The 15,936-nt window shown below is 41.8% G+C and overlaps 2 protein-coding genes across 7 annotated transcripts in view; one reads left to right on the forward strand and one right to left on the reverse strand.

The window, feature by feature from the left end:
- The window catches only part of sulf1 (sulfatase 1), an 86,834-nt gene extending 81,628 nt beyond the window's left edge, over positions 1–5,206 (forward strand). For 4 of the 6 annotated variants that reach the window (XM_015046332.1, XM_015046331.1, XM_015046335.1 and 1 more), the window contains one exon: positions 2,609–5,206. In XM_015046332.1, coding sequence (XP_014901818.1) covers positions 2,609–3,495 — 887 coding nt within the window. In that variant the 3' untranslated portion in view covers positions 3,496–5,206. Of the gene's footprint in view, positions 1–1,383; positions 1,435–2,608 lie in introns of all 6 variants that reach the window. The other 2 variants (XM_015046336.1, XM_015046337.1) reach the window with 2 other exon arrangements.
- Positions 5,207–6,413: 1,207 nt separating this feature from the next.
- slco5a1 (solute carrier organic anion transporter family member 5A1) overlaps positions 6,414–15,936 on the reverse strand; it is a 37,122-nt gene continuing 27,599 nt past the window's right edge. Inside the window, exons 6-10 of the mRNA XM_015046338.1 lie at positions 13,242–13,440; positions 10,123–10,282; positions 9,726–9,967; positions 9,587–9,651; positions 6,414–7,978 (exon numbers count right to left, since the gene is read on the reverse strand). Of these exons, the coding sequence (XP_014901824.1) occupies positions 7,521–7,978; positions 9,587–9,651; positions 9,726–9,967; positions 10,123–10,282; positions 13,242–13,440 (1,124 nt within the window). The 3' untranslated portion in view covers positions 6,414–7,520. The remainder of the gene's footprint in view (positions 7,979–9,586; positions 9,652–9,725; positions 9,968–10,122; positions 10,283–13,241; positions 13,441–15,936) is intronic.

Here is a 15,936-nt window from a genome sequence, read left to right on the forward strand (position 1 = left end):
TTCATTTGCTGCATTTAAGTGCAGCCACTTGGAAACTTGCAAGATCATCTCTGCCCCGTACTTTTTACACATTTCCTTCCATGTGTAAAATATAGAGTTTTTCCACAGTATAGCATGGCCATCTGAAAATAAAAATACAAAGCAGTAGAGTGCATGTCACTAAGTCATCCAGTCACACGTTGTTACATTAAGAGGTAGGAACAGGTTGACGCTTTGGGGTGATTAATGCAACCTTTCTCTCTGCGCCTCACGCAAAGAGGACGGGACTTTCCGTCACCAGGAAGTCCATCCAGTGTTGCACCCAAAGTGTGAAGCTATTCCTCTAACCTCTCGCATTTCATGTAATGCCTCCCGTAGCCACATAAGCAAAACATCATCCCATCCTGTGCAGGTGTAAAATCTAGAGATGCACTGAGACATGTTCAGCAGTTTTCGATTTGATTTCCCAGGCAATCTGAAACTCCAAAGTTCAGTCGCCTTCAAAACGCCGAATGGACCCCATGTAAACTCCACTGAGTCACGTTCAGAAGACTCTTCTGTCATGGTAACAGGTGTATGCAGATTGGACTGCTTTTACAAAATAAATCCCTCTTGGAAGCCTGGTGAATTCTAGCCTGGTACCGAAATTGGATGCCACCTGTGCGATAAGTGGGAGGTCATGGGAATAGCAGCAGACGAGCCCCAAAGGACAAGGCCATGTGACCTTGATGGTCTCTCAAGAAATTGAGACCTTGGGTCTTAATGAGACAACCTGTATAAATAAAAGTAAAAAGAAAAAACGACAACATCAACGAATGCTGCGGCGCAGAGGCAGTCAACATTCTGCAAAGTGGATTAGCTGCAAACTTCAGACCAATTAGACTAGAACAGTTCATAGAGACCTTCTTGGAAACAAAGGTCTCTTAATGCCTTAACGTATCAAGACATTTTGCTCTGGGAACAGTGTGGAAACGGCACTTTCCATTTCAACTTGATGTCACAACAAGGTCCAGTGAGGACATGGACGAAACGGTGGATTAGCTGGACAGATTAAATATTATTTATAATTTTGTCAAATCTGGTTTGTAATGCCACATGTCATCCTTTGAACTTCATGGAAATTGTTGGCATGTTGGCAGCCGTCTCTGGAAATCTCAGTTTTGAATTAAACTTTAAGAGAAATCCGATTTGCCAAAAAAAAGAAAAATGAAAAAATCATGACTATCAGCATGGCGAAAGCTTTATTAAAACAGGAGCCGGGAAATCGGACATCCAGTTCCGCTCAGTGCATCTCCAGTAACATCACAACCAAACCAGCAGTAATTCATGTTCACTCATAGCCATATCCCAGATGTAGAATTGAAACTTTCTTGCATTGTGACCCCTCTGACACCTGCTTACCAGGCGACAGCAGCATCGAAAGTGGTCAAAGACGAGGCCGAGCCTTTCCTTTCCGTGAGTCCCTCAGTTTATGTCCAGCCATCTCGTCCTGCACTATACTGGAATTCCTCTTAAGCAGAGATGCCAATCCTAAGGGGCGCTGATCCTGATTTTCCTTTTCTCACATTTCTATTTGCAGCTCTTGTGTGCTTTTGCAGCAAATTTCTTTTCTTATTTTTTCTTTCCTGGCTTTTTATTTTTACTTTTACTCCTTTTTTGGGGGGGCACATGACATTCAACAGCTTATTTTCCTGTTTTCTTTTTTCATGGGTTTATTTTATTCCAGGTATCTTTGCTTTGTATCTCACTTTAATGCAGGCCTGTCTTTATTCAGTGCCATAATATTCAGTGCCTTGCAAAAGGTTATTCATGCCTCTCGGACTTTTTCACTTTCTGTCATTTTACAACCTCAAGCTTCAATGTGTTTTATTGGGATTTTATGTGGCAGACTTGAACAAAGAAGCACATACACAGGAGAAGAAAGTAGATTAAATGTTTTTTTTGGGGGGCGCGGGGGAGGAGGTTTGCTAGTTTTTTCAAACAAAAAACAAACATGATGTGTATTTGAGTAAGTATTTACTCTGATGGGGCCGTTTTAACTCGTGATTTTGTTTTGATCCAAAACCTCCACTGTATCTCTGATTTGTACTTTATGTTTAGGGTTTTTCTTACCACTCTAGAGGGTTTTTATTTGTAACAACTATTGAAAACCATCTAACATTTTCCTTCCATGTCACAAATGTGCTGTGTGATCTGCTACATCAAATCCCCCCAAAAAATACATTATTTATTTATTTTTTTGGGGGTTGTAGCATGAAAAACTGTGAATGAGTTGGAGATGTGTATTTTTCATGAAGCACTGTATTTACTGCGGGGCTTTAGAGTCTTAGTCTGTGATGAATGATTAAATGTCTCTTTGGATTCTCTAAAAGAGCAGAATGCTTTCCTCGTTTGTGGCTTGAGCTCAGTGTGTGTGTGTGGCGTCTTGATCCTGTGCTGCTTTGAAGTGAGCTTGTTGCTTTGGTGCCACAAACCCTCTGCCTCTGCTGCTGTAGTCAGAACCAGAAGCCGGGCATGACTGCATGCATGCTGTCTGAATTGAACTCCAAGCGTCGCGCCTCCTCATTTCTACTCCCGACCCCTGAAAATCTTCCTTTTCTTTTTTTTTTTTTCTTTTTTGTTTCGGCAGCACACAGCCAGTATGGGAAGGACGACAGGGTTAAGCTGCCCAACTTGACAGACGAGGAGGTGAACTGGCAGGAACTGGAGGATTTGTATAGCATAAACGAAAGCCTGTATGAATGTAGGCCTGACTACAGACCCAGCCCGGACAACTGGGCCAATTTCCAGAAGGATGTTGATAAAATGTTTGCACTGCGACACGTTTTAAACCCATTCAACCGAACTCTAAAGCTCGACGACTCCACCCTGCCAGAGCTGGGCTCTGGGGCCGGGGGTGGAAGCCTCGAGGAGGCCAGCGGAGACGAGCCGGCCTCCGCCAGCGTCGTCCGGCCGGCCTGGGCTTCGGAGACTCGACTCGCCACCCCCGGTCCCAGCAGAAAGCCACCAGCACCTTCAAAGCCAGACCAGAAACTGGAATCTGTTGTAAACGACCTTCCCGATAGCCTTGAGAACGGACTCGAGGAGTCCTTGTCGTCGAGTCGGCGCAGACCCGAGGTCACCCCGAGCGACGTGCGGGCGCGGCAGCTGGAGGAGCTGGAGGACGAAACGTTTAGCGGGAACGGACCGACTGAGATGGAGGCTCGACACGACGGCCTCATGCGCACGCACAACAGCCTGCGCGCCCAGTCGGACCCCGACCGGCAGGTCCTGGGCTCCAGCCTGGACCCTGAAGACGAGGAGGACATTTTCCAGGCTCAAGGCTATCTCCCTCTCTCCCCACAGACTCTGAGGCCAAAAGTGCAGAGCACCACCACCACCACCACAAAAAGCCCAGCCATCACCTCCCCCACACAGACTAGCAGCACTCAGACTGTCGGGGTGGTCCTAAAAGCCCCACCCCAGGCCTACGAGGGAAGCGGGTCGGTGACTGAGCCCTCCGCGAAGACCCTCTGAGGCAGATGGGTGGCCCCAGTAAACCTGCCGGAGATCCGCTAAAGACACTAGTTAGAAGATGATCTGTGCAGGACAATTCAGATTTATATGACGAGTCATAAAGTTATTTTTCTACTGGTGCCAACATTTATTAGGTAACGGTGTTACTGATAAATGTGTGTATAAAAAAGAAAAAAAGAAAAAAAAGTATATATATAAATATATAAAAGCCGTAATGCAGCCAAACTGCAGTTGCTATTAAAGATGATCATTTCCATAAAGAGACTGAATATTTAATGTTGTTCTACAGAGACAGTGGGAGGTGAAATCATCTCAGCAGCTGAATAAGTGATTACAGAGTCACTCTGTGGTCTTCAGCCCAGTCACAGGACCCTCTGAGAACTTCACCGCGTCAACGCACAAACTTGTTTCCATTACGACCTCAGAGCTCATAAGTTACAACAAAATTGGACAACAAGAAAACAAAAGGCGGGAGTGTGGATTTGCCGTTAGCATTTTGCCTTCAATGTGTCAGTCATTTTAGACCAGACAATCATGAAAGCGTTTACTTTAGACTGTTGTCGTGTAGCGCCGGTTAATCAGCCGCAGTCATATTTACAGACGAAAACAGCAAAGCGTCGCCGTTTCTGATGATGTCACTAAATAATTACTACTGTAGAGGATGACGAAGGTCTCCGATCAGCCGGAGTTATAACACTCACCACATTTAAAGGCACCCCTGGGTGAAAGGTTTAAAAAAAAAAAACAAAAAAAAAAAAACTAAGCAAACTTTAAAATATATTATTCAATCGCAGTAGCATAATCGAACATTAGAAAAAAAATCAAACATTTAACTGTAGTATCTTTTAATTTAAACACCCAGGATGATCCATTTTTTGTATTATTTAAAATGCCACAGATTTTCACGCAACCCTGTGCCCTCTAACCAGGTTAACCGGGATCTTTTAGGAGAAACGAACACGGCGTAGGGTCAGTGATGCTGCGGGTTTAACCAGTGCTCATGCAGTGCTCTTCCACATATTTTTTTCCTCCATGTGCAAACGACGACAAACCTCGATGGCTTGTTGTTGAAAAGATTGATCGTGGTCTCGTCTGAGCAAATCGCACAGCGCCAGTTGTTGAAATCATAGTTGCACTTAGGAAAATATACGTCTGTTTGTAATGATTATTCAGAAAATGTTTCTCCCTGGTACGCTTCTTAAAGAAGGGATTTTAAAAATGCCTCTCATGGTTGTTGTGAAGGAACCCAAGAGATCAAGTTTGTTTTCGTTTTCCTCGTGAGCTTTGGATATTTTTTATTTGTTTTTACCTTTATTACCATCTGTTAGACCATCTCGTCTCACTAAGACTTCCTTGTCACTTTTCTATTTTTTTTTCTTTTTTATATATTTCTAAATTGTAGCTGAGAAGTTCCTCTTTTTTTCTAGCAACTGACAATTCTTTTTTTGTTTGGAATATTTTCTTAATTTGTGGCTTAGTGAAATGGTTCTCGTGCCATATGTGTAAATTAAGAAAAACAAAAAAGATCTCACATTTTGTAGAATTTCATTACTTTAAATTTTTGGACTCAAATTAAAGGTTAGATTTTTCTACTTTTCTATGTAAAATTATGCAACTGCAATAAAAAAAAACCTTTTATGCATCTTCACCAGGGATGATGCATGCTGAGGCGGCTTTACGTGTGCAAATGGGAACATTTAAACTTTTTTTTTTTTTTAAACTGAGCTCTTTTTATATGACAGTATATTTTGATCTAAAGCAACCAGTTGAATAATGTCCGAGATGTATTTAGCTTTAATCTTATTCCACAAAAAGTCTCATTCTGCCTTCTTGACGACCAACTGTGGTTTCAGGAAAGCCATGACGCTGTCGCTGAAATAAACTGTTAACTTGAAGCTCTGCCTCCTCATTTGTCTATGAACTGCATGTTGTAATGACTCCAAACAAACTGATCTTTTTGTTTTCAGGTTTAATGACTATAATCAAGTATTGAAGGCATTTGTAAACCAAGCGTTCACAAACATCAATTATACTTCTGCTGCTGAGGAGCCCAAGAGCAACTTTCAGAATACAGCTTCAGGTTTTTGTCCAGGAAAAAAAAAAAAAAAAAATCAACCTGTGGTCCAAACGCTGAAGAGGGGGACATTAAAGCCAAAACTCCGGGGTCGGCGTGAAGCCCTGTTGTGCAGGTAGTCCAGAAGTTTGTACAGAGAGCAGCACACTGAAGTTGAAGGTGGTCTGTGGATGTCAGACATCAGTGCAAACATTGTGTCGCCATCGCTGCAGGATGTTCTGCTCTTCTTTGCTGAAATCTGGTGAACTCTGTTTCTGCTGCACAATCAGATCTTACTTTACCCTGGGAGAAAAAATTTAAACGAGGTCAAATTTGGATGAGGACCGAAGAAGAGTAGAAAATCTCTCCTGACAGAGCGGGGACAGGCTTTTTTGATCACTGACAGCTGTAATGACTTTTTATTTGGATAATACTCTTCAGTGTTTTTTTTTGTTTTTTTTTAATGTTTTGTTTTTTGGCTTTGTCTAACTTTGAAGTACAATGTCATGGATCGGTCCATTGATACATTTCTAGCTATAAATGAGCTCTATAATAGGTATTGTTTGTTTTCACTATTTACACAATGACCATGTATGGATACCTTCAAAAAAATTGATCCACAATAATACAAACTTGAGCCTTCAACCAGACAATTTGCGCCAGACAAATTCTCAATGCGTTTCAGAGAACAAAACATAATTAGAAAAATTATGTAAAATTTTGTTTAAACCAAAACTAAGTCTGGCTTTCCAAGTAATGTAATTTACCTTTTGGATCGACTGGATAGACTCAAAAATAGAATCACTGCTGCCTCTTTGCAAAAAAAAAATTACTTTTCCTACAAAATAAAAAACTGATCACCTAGTAGTCTTCAAATAAAAGTTTTAGTAAAACTGGACAGTTCACTTTAGAGAATTTTTTAATTTAACTTTTTGCAACCATGATTTCTCAAACACACAGAAGATCTGAAACCGTCGACATTCACAGGCTTCTCACAGAAAAAAATGGTTTTGTCCACTAGATGGCACCAAACAACAGAAGGTTGACTCCCTCTCTGGATAGTTTGGGTCATGCTCTGCTGCAATCAATCTTTAAAAGTCTAGACAGCTAAATAACAACTATGTACATTTGATGGCCACTGGAATGGAGGAGCTTTTATAAATACAAGGCCAAATATGATACCACTTTTTCCAAACCTGCATTCACATATTTAGGATTTACAGTAGCTTCAGCACATTGTGAGAAATCTCTTGTGTAGTTTAGTTGTTTTTTTTGTTTGTTTTGCTTTGTTTTTTTTGTTTTTTTTGCTTGGATAGTATAATTTAGTGATGTGCTATTGGTGCTTATCTGCTTTAAGCTACATGGTTAAGTTGGTGAAGGCGATCTTGGATTCTTCTGAGGCTAACATTAACCCTGACAGCCAGACCTGCGTACTGGACTAGCCGCGGCGGCCTGAGAGGCACTGTTAAGAGAAGACGACACTGAAATAAATCTGAGAAACTTGTGAACAAAAATACAAAATCTAATTCTGTCATATTTGAAGATGTGGGAGCCACCATGACAAGACGGAGGCTCGAATCTAGAAGGAACAATTAGTTAAAAATTAATTAAAAAAAGAAAAAAAACACATGGTGTGTGTGGTGAAGGATTGAGAGGAAAGGAGCAGTATGTCGATTTTTGCATAGTACAGAGTGTCTGTTGTGCTTTAGACGCAGTGTTGATGACTCTTCTGCCGTACAGAGGTTATAATGCCCTGTCTGTTAACAGTAGCACCAGTTTAATGTTCTTACATCGTCTATCCAGAGTGGCTGCAGCTGATGATATGCTCAGTTTCTCCTACGAATTGATGACCAGCCCTTTCGGTATGGTGGGCGCACTTGTCGGTCCTGTGTAAAGCAGACGCCGTGTTGTGCAGAAACAACAAAACAGGAAGGCACGTGTCACGACGAACAACCCGCTGCCCCCCCATCCATCAGACGTGGGCGGAGCCTCTGTGGTGGTGCGGCAGCGAGACGGGAGGAGGTATTGCTTTGAGGCCGTTGCCCGGGCAGCTCAGGCTGCTGTGGCCGCGGTCGAGCAGCATCGCCACCGGCACGTCGGGCCGGGGCGGGATGAACACGGGGCAGGAGCGCGTGCGGGCGTGGCTCTTCCGGCCGCCGGCGTGGCACACGAGCTCGCTGACCGTGCCCAGGGGAGGCAGGTGTTGGCGCCAGCGCTCGGCCTGCGCCTCCTTGTGCTTGATCGAGTACCAGGTGAGGAAGATGAAGACGAAGCCGACGAACTTGAGGCTGGCGGCCAGGCCGAAGTACACGAAGCGGAATGAGGTAACGTCGTACTCCCAGCAGGAGCCGTGGACGCCGCAGTCCTGCTGCCACAGCATGCAGGTGGTGTCGATCACGGCGCCAAAGTAGATGGGCGTGGGGATGTAGGCTGAGGAAGGGGAGAGACTTGAGTTGATGAAATTTTCATAGCACAAATGAATCGAAATTTAACTTTGGTCTGATAAACATTTCTTTGGTAAGCCTTTCTTTTACAGTCCCAAATTTGGAATGTAATTACCAAGTAAGTACCTAATGAGTTACAGTGTTTTACTATGTAATTAAGACCAATTTTAGAGAATAATTACCGACAAATTATTGCTTAACAGTGTATAAATTACCCAATATGTACCAACCGTGACGGCGGTTAATTACCAAGTAAGTTAGCACCTACTACGTTACAGTGCACTACTGCATAATTATGTCTAAATTTAGAGCATAATTATATACAAATTACTGTTCAACAGTGCCTAAGTTACAAAATATTTACCAGCGGCTTATGCAGTAATAAGTACAGTGTTTTACTATGTAATTAAAACCAATTTTAGATGAGCATTGAGCTTTTTGGCAGCAAACACTCCAGGTGGGTTTGTTTTGAGGCAAAGGATGTATATTTGGAAAAATTGCTCTGAAAAAAATGCCAGGAGATTTTAAAGAAAATCTGGTGGATTCTGCCAATAGAATGGGTCATTATTGGGTCTTACAGTTGGGAAATTATCTACTACATATGGCCAAATCAACACAGATGTGGTTCATCAAATGAAATTAAGCTTTTCTGGTGGCAATCTCAGACCTAAATCCCTGCAGAAAAGCTGTGTGATGAGCTGAAGAGGGGAAAAAAAAAATGATCCAGATTTTGCAAAGCTAAATAATTAAAGATCCCTCACTGTATGCTTCAACCTCATGAAATGTTACAGAAAACCTTTAAAAAGGGCTATGGCAGTATGGGTGGGGGCCAAAAACGGATTTTGTTCAACTTTTTTTTTTTATATATATATACTCAAAGGTTGGATTTCTCTAAAGGTTTCTGTGAATTGATGTTGTTGTAATTAGTCACACCGCTTTAATATTTGGTTAAGTAACTGACTGGCACACAGTAGGTCGATGAAAAAAATAAAGTCAACTACTAAAGGTTTAGTGCCAGAATACATTACTGTTAACTACATTAATAAGTTAATTATTAATAAAATATCTTGAAAGGCTTAGGAAAAAAAAAAAAAAACTTCACAGCCACAGATTATGACTTTCAAAAGTTCAATTTCCAAAATTATATTCCGTTCCTGCAGGTATGCAGTGTATGATCAAAGAAATCAACCCCCCCGCCCCCTCCGGTCACCAGTGTTCATATCGTGCACAAGTTTATGAGACATGGCGTAGCAGCTTTCCGTTCGCATGGCGATACAAAGCTGATCAGAGACATGCTGCAGCAGAACTCCCTCACCCCGAGGGCTTGTCTACATCTAACAGCACAAAGGGTCACAGAGGTTTGGTACGGAGCTGCATTCCTGCTCTCCAACACTGCAGGCTGTCAAGCTGGCTATAGAATAAAATTGTGCTGCATAATGATTTTTATTACCTCCTGCACAGAAGCTCAGTGGGTCGTTTTCAGCCTAATTATTTTAATCATTTTCCCTAAACGATGCATGTAGAGTGCACTAATGCAAAGCACTTTACATTTTTTCTTAAAGTTAATGTATAACAGGAAGCATTGTGTACAAACCGAGGGTCCGGAGCAAAACAAACTGCATCCCGAGAGCAAAAGGCCTTTCCTGTTCATCAACAGACCTGCAGGGAAAACAGGAGGCAGACGTGAAGACAGGAGGACGACCAGACGACTGTCGCCAGAGACGGCGTCTCACCTGAGCGTCACGATGATGGCCGAGGGCTGGGCGCACGCCGTGATGAGGGTGACAATGAAGAGGAAGATGAGGAACGGGATGAGCGTGTTGCAGGTGCGGTCGCACTTCCCCGACAAGGCGTACCCGTTCTCGTTCAGGTACGTCTTGACGATGACCAGCTGGAGCTGGTTGACCTGGCCGCCGGAGGACGGAGTGATGACCTGGCGGCTCTGAACGCAGCCGCAGTCCGTGTAGTTCCTGGTCTGTGGTCAGAAAACGGGATCCAGACTTTTGAAATGAGGACTAAAATGTGTAGGGTTAACAGTACTGAATGGTGCAGAACAAACGTCGCTTTTTATTAGACATTATGTAAAGTCACTGGAGTCCAAAAAGGAACGTAAAGATGGGAAGGCCTCACCCCAGTGCTGTCATTGCCCACGGTGCTGCATCCAGCCAAGCAGGGGTTGAAGTAGGTGATGCCGTCAGAGCCGCAGACCGGAGCGTACTCGTGGATCCTGCAGCCACAGTTTACATTGCAGCTGCCTGTCAGGTTCCTGTGGGTCATGGTCAGTGTCGGACTGAAAAGAGGCAAACGAGAATGACGACAAATCAAGGCTGGTCGGGAGAAAACATGGCTGGCGCATGCTTAGATACAGGCTCAGATCTAAGCAAATTTAGCATTTTATTGTCCCATTTTCCGGTTGAGATGTACTTCCTCATTGAGGACGGTCAGTGAGAACCAAAACCCTGAAGATAATTGGGCGACTACTTCTTTAACCTACACTAAGCTCAAAAGGGAGGAGCTGACAACAACACTCTTCAGCGTGGATGCTGAAGAGAGTGAGAGAGAATAAGATTTTCAACAGAGAACAGGAAGGCTGGACGTATTTTAGCCAAGGCGCTGTGTCAAATCCTTTTGATTCCATCATTGAGCATGCGGGATTAGCAAATAATCCATGTCCCCCCCTTTCCAAATTCGTTACATGGTTGAAGAGCGGAGGGGAGGGGCGGAGGATGCGACACGTATTGTCCAGCTCGCTGGGCAGTGTGGGAACAGTTTCTCTAAAGCTGGAACGTTGGTTTAGTCAAAACCAGACGCAGAGAGGCGAGGATTGGGTTTTCTCTGGTAAGCTTCCTACTGAGCAATGCGGAACAGGCCAGGACGCATCCTAAAAACACAACCACTGACGGGAAACAATGAATCAAAAAAACTGAAATCACAAACATTTCTAAACTCATCACATAAAATATCAATACTTCTGGCCTTTTATATTATGCCAACAGAGATATTCACAATATTATAATCATTAACAGCAAATCTGAGAAAGGTGCTTCGCTACAAAAACAATTGCACGATCTTTTGTCAATTCTCAAAGGAACAGAGAAACATGCACATATCTCATAATTCATTTAAGTATACAAACAGTAAAAACAAAATCTAATTATGTAGAATCTGCCTAAATATTAACTAATAAAGTGAGACACCGAGATAAGTATTTAACAAAAGCATAAAAAATGGTTACAAATTAATTGTGACTATAATAAAATGTAACTAATCAAAAAAGCAACTCTTAAAATCACTAAAAGAAAAAAAAAACTCTCTTAATTAACGAACACATTCCTTGAATCAACTAAACAAATGAGCAAAAATATAAAAGTATATATATGAAAAATATCACCTAAGCAAAAGAAAAGGTAAACATTTCATAGCCGGAAAACACAAAAGCAATAAAGTGAAAAAGTAACAAAAAAATAATTATATTACTGTAATAATTCACAAATGTACATTTAGAGCTGAGAGACCAGTTCCTTGGATTAACATAATACAGTATTGTGAAGAACATCTCTCAAAAAAAAAAAAGAAAATAATTGTAAAAAACAAATATCACATGTAACAACCTATTAGTTGAGCAAAAGTAATTATCTACAAACTGCTTAAACTAATCAAGTAAAAAAGTACTGTGGTAACAAAATCTGATCCAGATAATATGCAAGGAAATTAAAAGCACTTGTTAGAAAGTTTTTACACACACACACACAACAGGAAACCACGAGAGCGGCTGTCTTTATCAGTGAAGAGAGAAAACGCTTCATCGCGCGGGAACAGGTCTACCTGCACCAAAGCTCTCGTAAACAGAGATTTAGTCTGCTGCAGTTTTTAATAAAGTGTAATTCAAATACATAATCATGTCCCCAGCGCCGTGAACACTATACAGCTCAGTGAAAACAACCTCTTAAGACCGTTATGTAACCTTACATGCCTGCTGGCCCTGTCGTTTCTCATCACCCTGTTGGTGAAGCAGAGTCAAGTCTGGACTAGGAAAGTTTGCTGAAATATTCCTCCCATCTGTGCTGCTCACGACTACTGACCAGCGCTGTGAATAATGAGGCATTCTGACAGCTCTGTGGGCCCTCCGTAAACATGAGCTCCGCACAAGAAACAGCAACCTTATTAACTTATCAGTTATGGGATTTGAACAGACGCAAAGGTTATTAAAGTCTCTTTGAATAACTTGCTTTTAATAGGGGGAGAATTTCGCAGAGGCCTGGCTGACTTAGCCATGCTTCTGTAACAAATTGCTACTCGTGCAGACTGGCGGGCAGCATTCTTTCTCAAAAACCTCCTTTAAATATTTCAGAAATCAAATGTTTAGAAACCAAAAGAACGTACATTATTCACTCAGACATGCAAAGGTAATGCAAGATCTCTGCATGCTTTATCTTACCACAAGCTCCATATATCTCTTAACTTGCCCCTTGCTTAGTATGATTAGACTAATATGGGAAGTGACTGATAAAGGTCCAAAAAATGAATTTTAATATGGTTAAAATCAGACGAGAGTACACCTGTATTTACAGTAGAAATGTAACGTTATTTCAAGGTCGGCGGGTGAAAGGTGCCCCCCCCCTCCCGTGTTTCCGTTGGCTACGGGGTCTGGCACGTCGCGTGGCTGCCCGTAAGCTCCGCCGCCGACGGCGCTTTCAGAAATAGAGGTGGCAAAGTGATTCATCGGGACAAGAGAGCAGATGCAAGTGTTGCTAATTATTCCTTCACGCTGCAACACAATGCCATAACGCATGAGGATGATGGAACGGTGGCAGCATCACAAGCCCACACCGGCTTCTTATTCATCTTCGGATGCGTCGCTCCGATAACGGGATCCACTCTGTTTATTTCGCACAGTATCCAAAGCTGTGAACCCTGATTGCGCTGCAGCAAGTGCACCTTTACTGCATGTTCAGGTGTTAACATGCAGCGCACTGCTAAAGCCTCGATACTCCCTCAAACTTTTCCCAAGGTGTCTGTCTATTTTTCAGGCAGAAATATCAAACTTTACCAGTTCTTTGTTCTTCATCTTCACTTTTAAATACAAAATACAAAACTTCATGGCAGTTTTTTTTTTTTTTTTGAACAAGGAGGTACACAAAATATAAAAAAAAGCTGAAAGGGCTATGAATGCTTTTTTTTTTTTTTTTTTTTTTTTGCAAGGCACTGCAGATGGTTACCAGTTTTAGGAACCATGAATGTTTCCTCACCCGGTTGTGTAGGGGATGTTGATGCCTCCTAGATTGATGCTCTCGCAGCCGACGATGAAAAGCGTCGAAAAGCAGAGCAGCGACACTCCGCTGCAGATCATGGCCAGCTTTGCCGACTCCCTCGCGCCGAGCTTCAGCTTCTTGATGATGTAGCCACCGAGGACGATGCCCACGCCGGCGCTGGGCACGATGATCAAACCTGCCAGACGACAGAGAGCGGACATAACCTGTGAGATGGTGGGAAGGGTTGCAGAGACCAACCCCGGACGTGTTAGCGCCGGAATGATTACTGTGAAGCACGGCCACATAAGTGCTCGTTATGAACAACGCTTTAATTAGGACGCACTCCTGGGAATACAATGTGAGCTTTTCAAGCCTGTCTATATATATATATATATATATATATATATATATATATATATATATATATATATATATATATAAAAAAAAATAAAAACAGTGGTGTTTTGTTGCTGAATGTGTGCTGGATTCAGAAATGTCAGCCTCTATTAAGCTATGAATAAATGACCAGAAGCAGCATTACTGGAACACTGCAGGCCGTCGGCGAGCCATTTCGGGCCGTGACACGTGCGTCAAGTCCGCTCGAGCCAGTAACACTGGCATGAGAAAACAAAATACTACTAGGGAGATGTAGGGAGCATTAAGTGTCATCATGCAGAATTTCCAGGCAGCTCTGAAGTGAGACCGAAAGGCTTTCACAGCGGGGTGACAAAGACTGGGTAAGTAAGAAGAGGAGGAGGAGGAGGAGGGCGGCTCTCAGAGAGAATATCAACAGTCATTATAAAAGTACAAAGAAATGTCATCTGCTTCCTCCTTGTATCAGTGTGTGCTAGGACAAGAGACAAAGACAGAGCACGCTCAGTGACAGCCAGCCAACAGATTACAGTGGCTTATCATCATTTAAGTGCATGTTTCTGTGCTAAAACCATCTGTTCTCTGCAAGATTATACATTCACACTCTAAAGCCCACACACACACGCACGCACGCACGCGCGCGCACACAAGCTGTGTTATGTGGCATTACATGCTGCATGTGCAACTTAACTATCGTATCTGGATTAAAAGATTGGCTGACATTAAAGGGACAGAACCTTTTTTTGTGTGCACATGTGTGCAAGAGATTGCATTACAGATGTACAGCAGCTGAGGTGAAAATGTTCTGTAAGTTACAGATCTACTTATTGTAGCTACAGACCTGCGAAAAACACTTCCCATGATTTAACATTAGAGGCAAAAACTGTTTTCCACAAGGCCAGGTTGGTTGAATGAGAACAGCATTTGAAAACTCATTTTGTGCCTCCTCAGCTTGTCTTTGTCTGTTATCAAAATCAGTTTGATGTTCTGAAACAAATCTGTGTCACAAGAAGATCTGAAAAAAAAAATATACAGACTTAACAAGGAGGTAATTTATTGAACTCAATTGTATTTAGTTTTGATGGATTTGGTGTTGGATTGTATTTTTCAATTTTGCCCGATGTCCCATTTTTCAGATTTATAAGATCCCGTTCCTATATCTTCCAAGTCAGAGCACAGATCCCTTTCTTTTTACGGCAAAAAGCAGGGCTGAGAGGCTACGACAAGAAAATATTTGTTTTCTGACCTCATCTTTGAATCCCGCATCACCCAACAAGATATAACTGCAAGACTTATAGAGAAGACTCATTCAGCTGTCATGTTAGAGGCTGATGTAATATCTGTTTGGTTAAACAGATATTACAATACATTTTTTAATGTATATACAATGCAATACATTTTTTAATGCAATACATTTTTTTTTTTTAAATTAAGTAACTTTCCCACTGCTTACTTGTTCTTTCCTCACAAATCGTCTCAAAGTTATCTAACTGGGTAAATGTATTAAGCATTGATTTCTATACACATGTTTAAGCGATTTATTTCTACTATGGTTGCATTGTATTCAATATTGAAATAGCAAAAGACTGCTGGAATGCAATGTTTGGTTAGTTGATTTAATTAATGTTGACTCCTCTAACCATAACAATCTGGAGGATGATTTGTGACAAAATGGCTCCAACATAGCATAACAACACAACATTTTCTTTTTTTTCGGTTCATAAACAATAAAACATATTAAGCCCTGATTTATCTGGTAATATTTGACATTCAGCTCTCAAAATGTCAAACGTAAATTTGAATACACTACTACACTAACATTGATTCAGATTTGACAAAATGACATCAAATCCAAACCTTGCTAACTATATGAGAAATCATCTTGTGAAACTTGCTCTTGTTTTTAGCTCATATTTTGCTGGCTAATTTAATTGAGTCAAAATTCTTAATTGTTAGTATTGTTGCTGTGTTTGTAATATTTTTGGTTTGTTTTATCAAAACAGGTCTCTCTTGTAAATTAGATCTTGGATCTCAATGAGACAGCCGGTATAAATCAAGGTCAAATAACAATAATTTAAAAGAAAAAAAAGCATTAAAAACTAATCTCCATCGTCAGAGAGTCTTTACACCTGGGACTCAACGGAAGCACAGCACTCCCGTCAGCAGAAGTGCCCTCTTCTGTCTCCTCATCTCCAACCATCATCACATTCGAGCAGCTTGGCAGCGTTTGGGTAGCCATGGCAACAGCACCACCCAACTGCCCTTACCCTGTGTATCCTGGCAACAGTCAGATGGAATGAGGTATCGTGTGTATTTCTCC

This window comes from Poecilia latipinna, unplaced genomic scaffold (assembly GCF_001443285.1).
Source record: "Poecilia latipinna isolate Pla-1442-1.1 unplaced genomic scaffold, P_latipinna-1.0 Scaffold775, whole genome shotgun sequence".
NCBI lineage: Eukaryota > Metazoa > Chordata > Actinopteri > Cyprinodontiformes > Poeciliidae > Poecilia > Poecilia latipinna.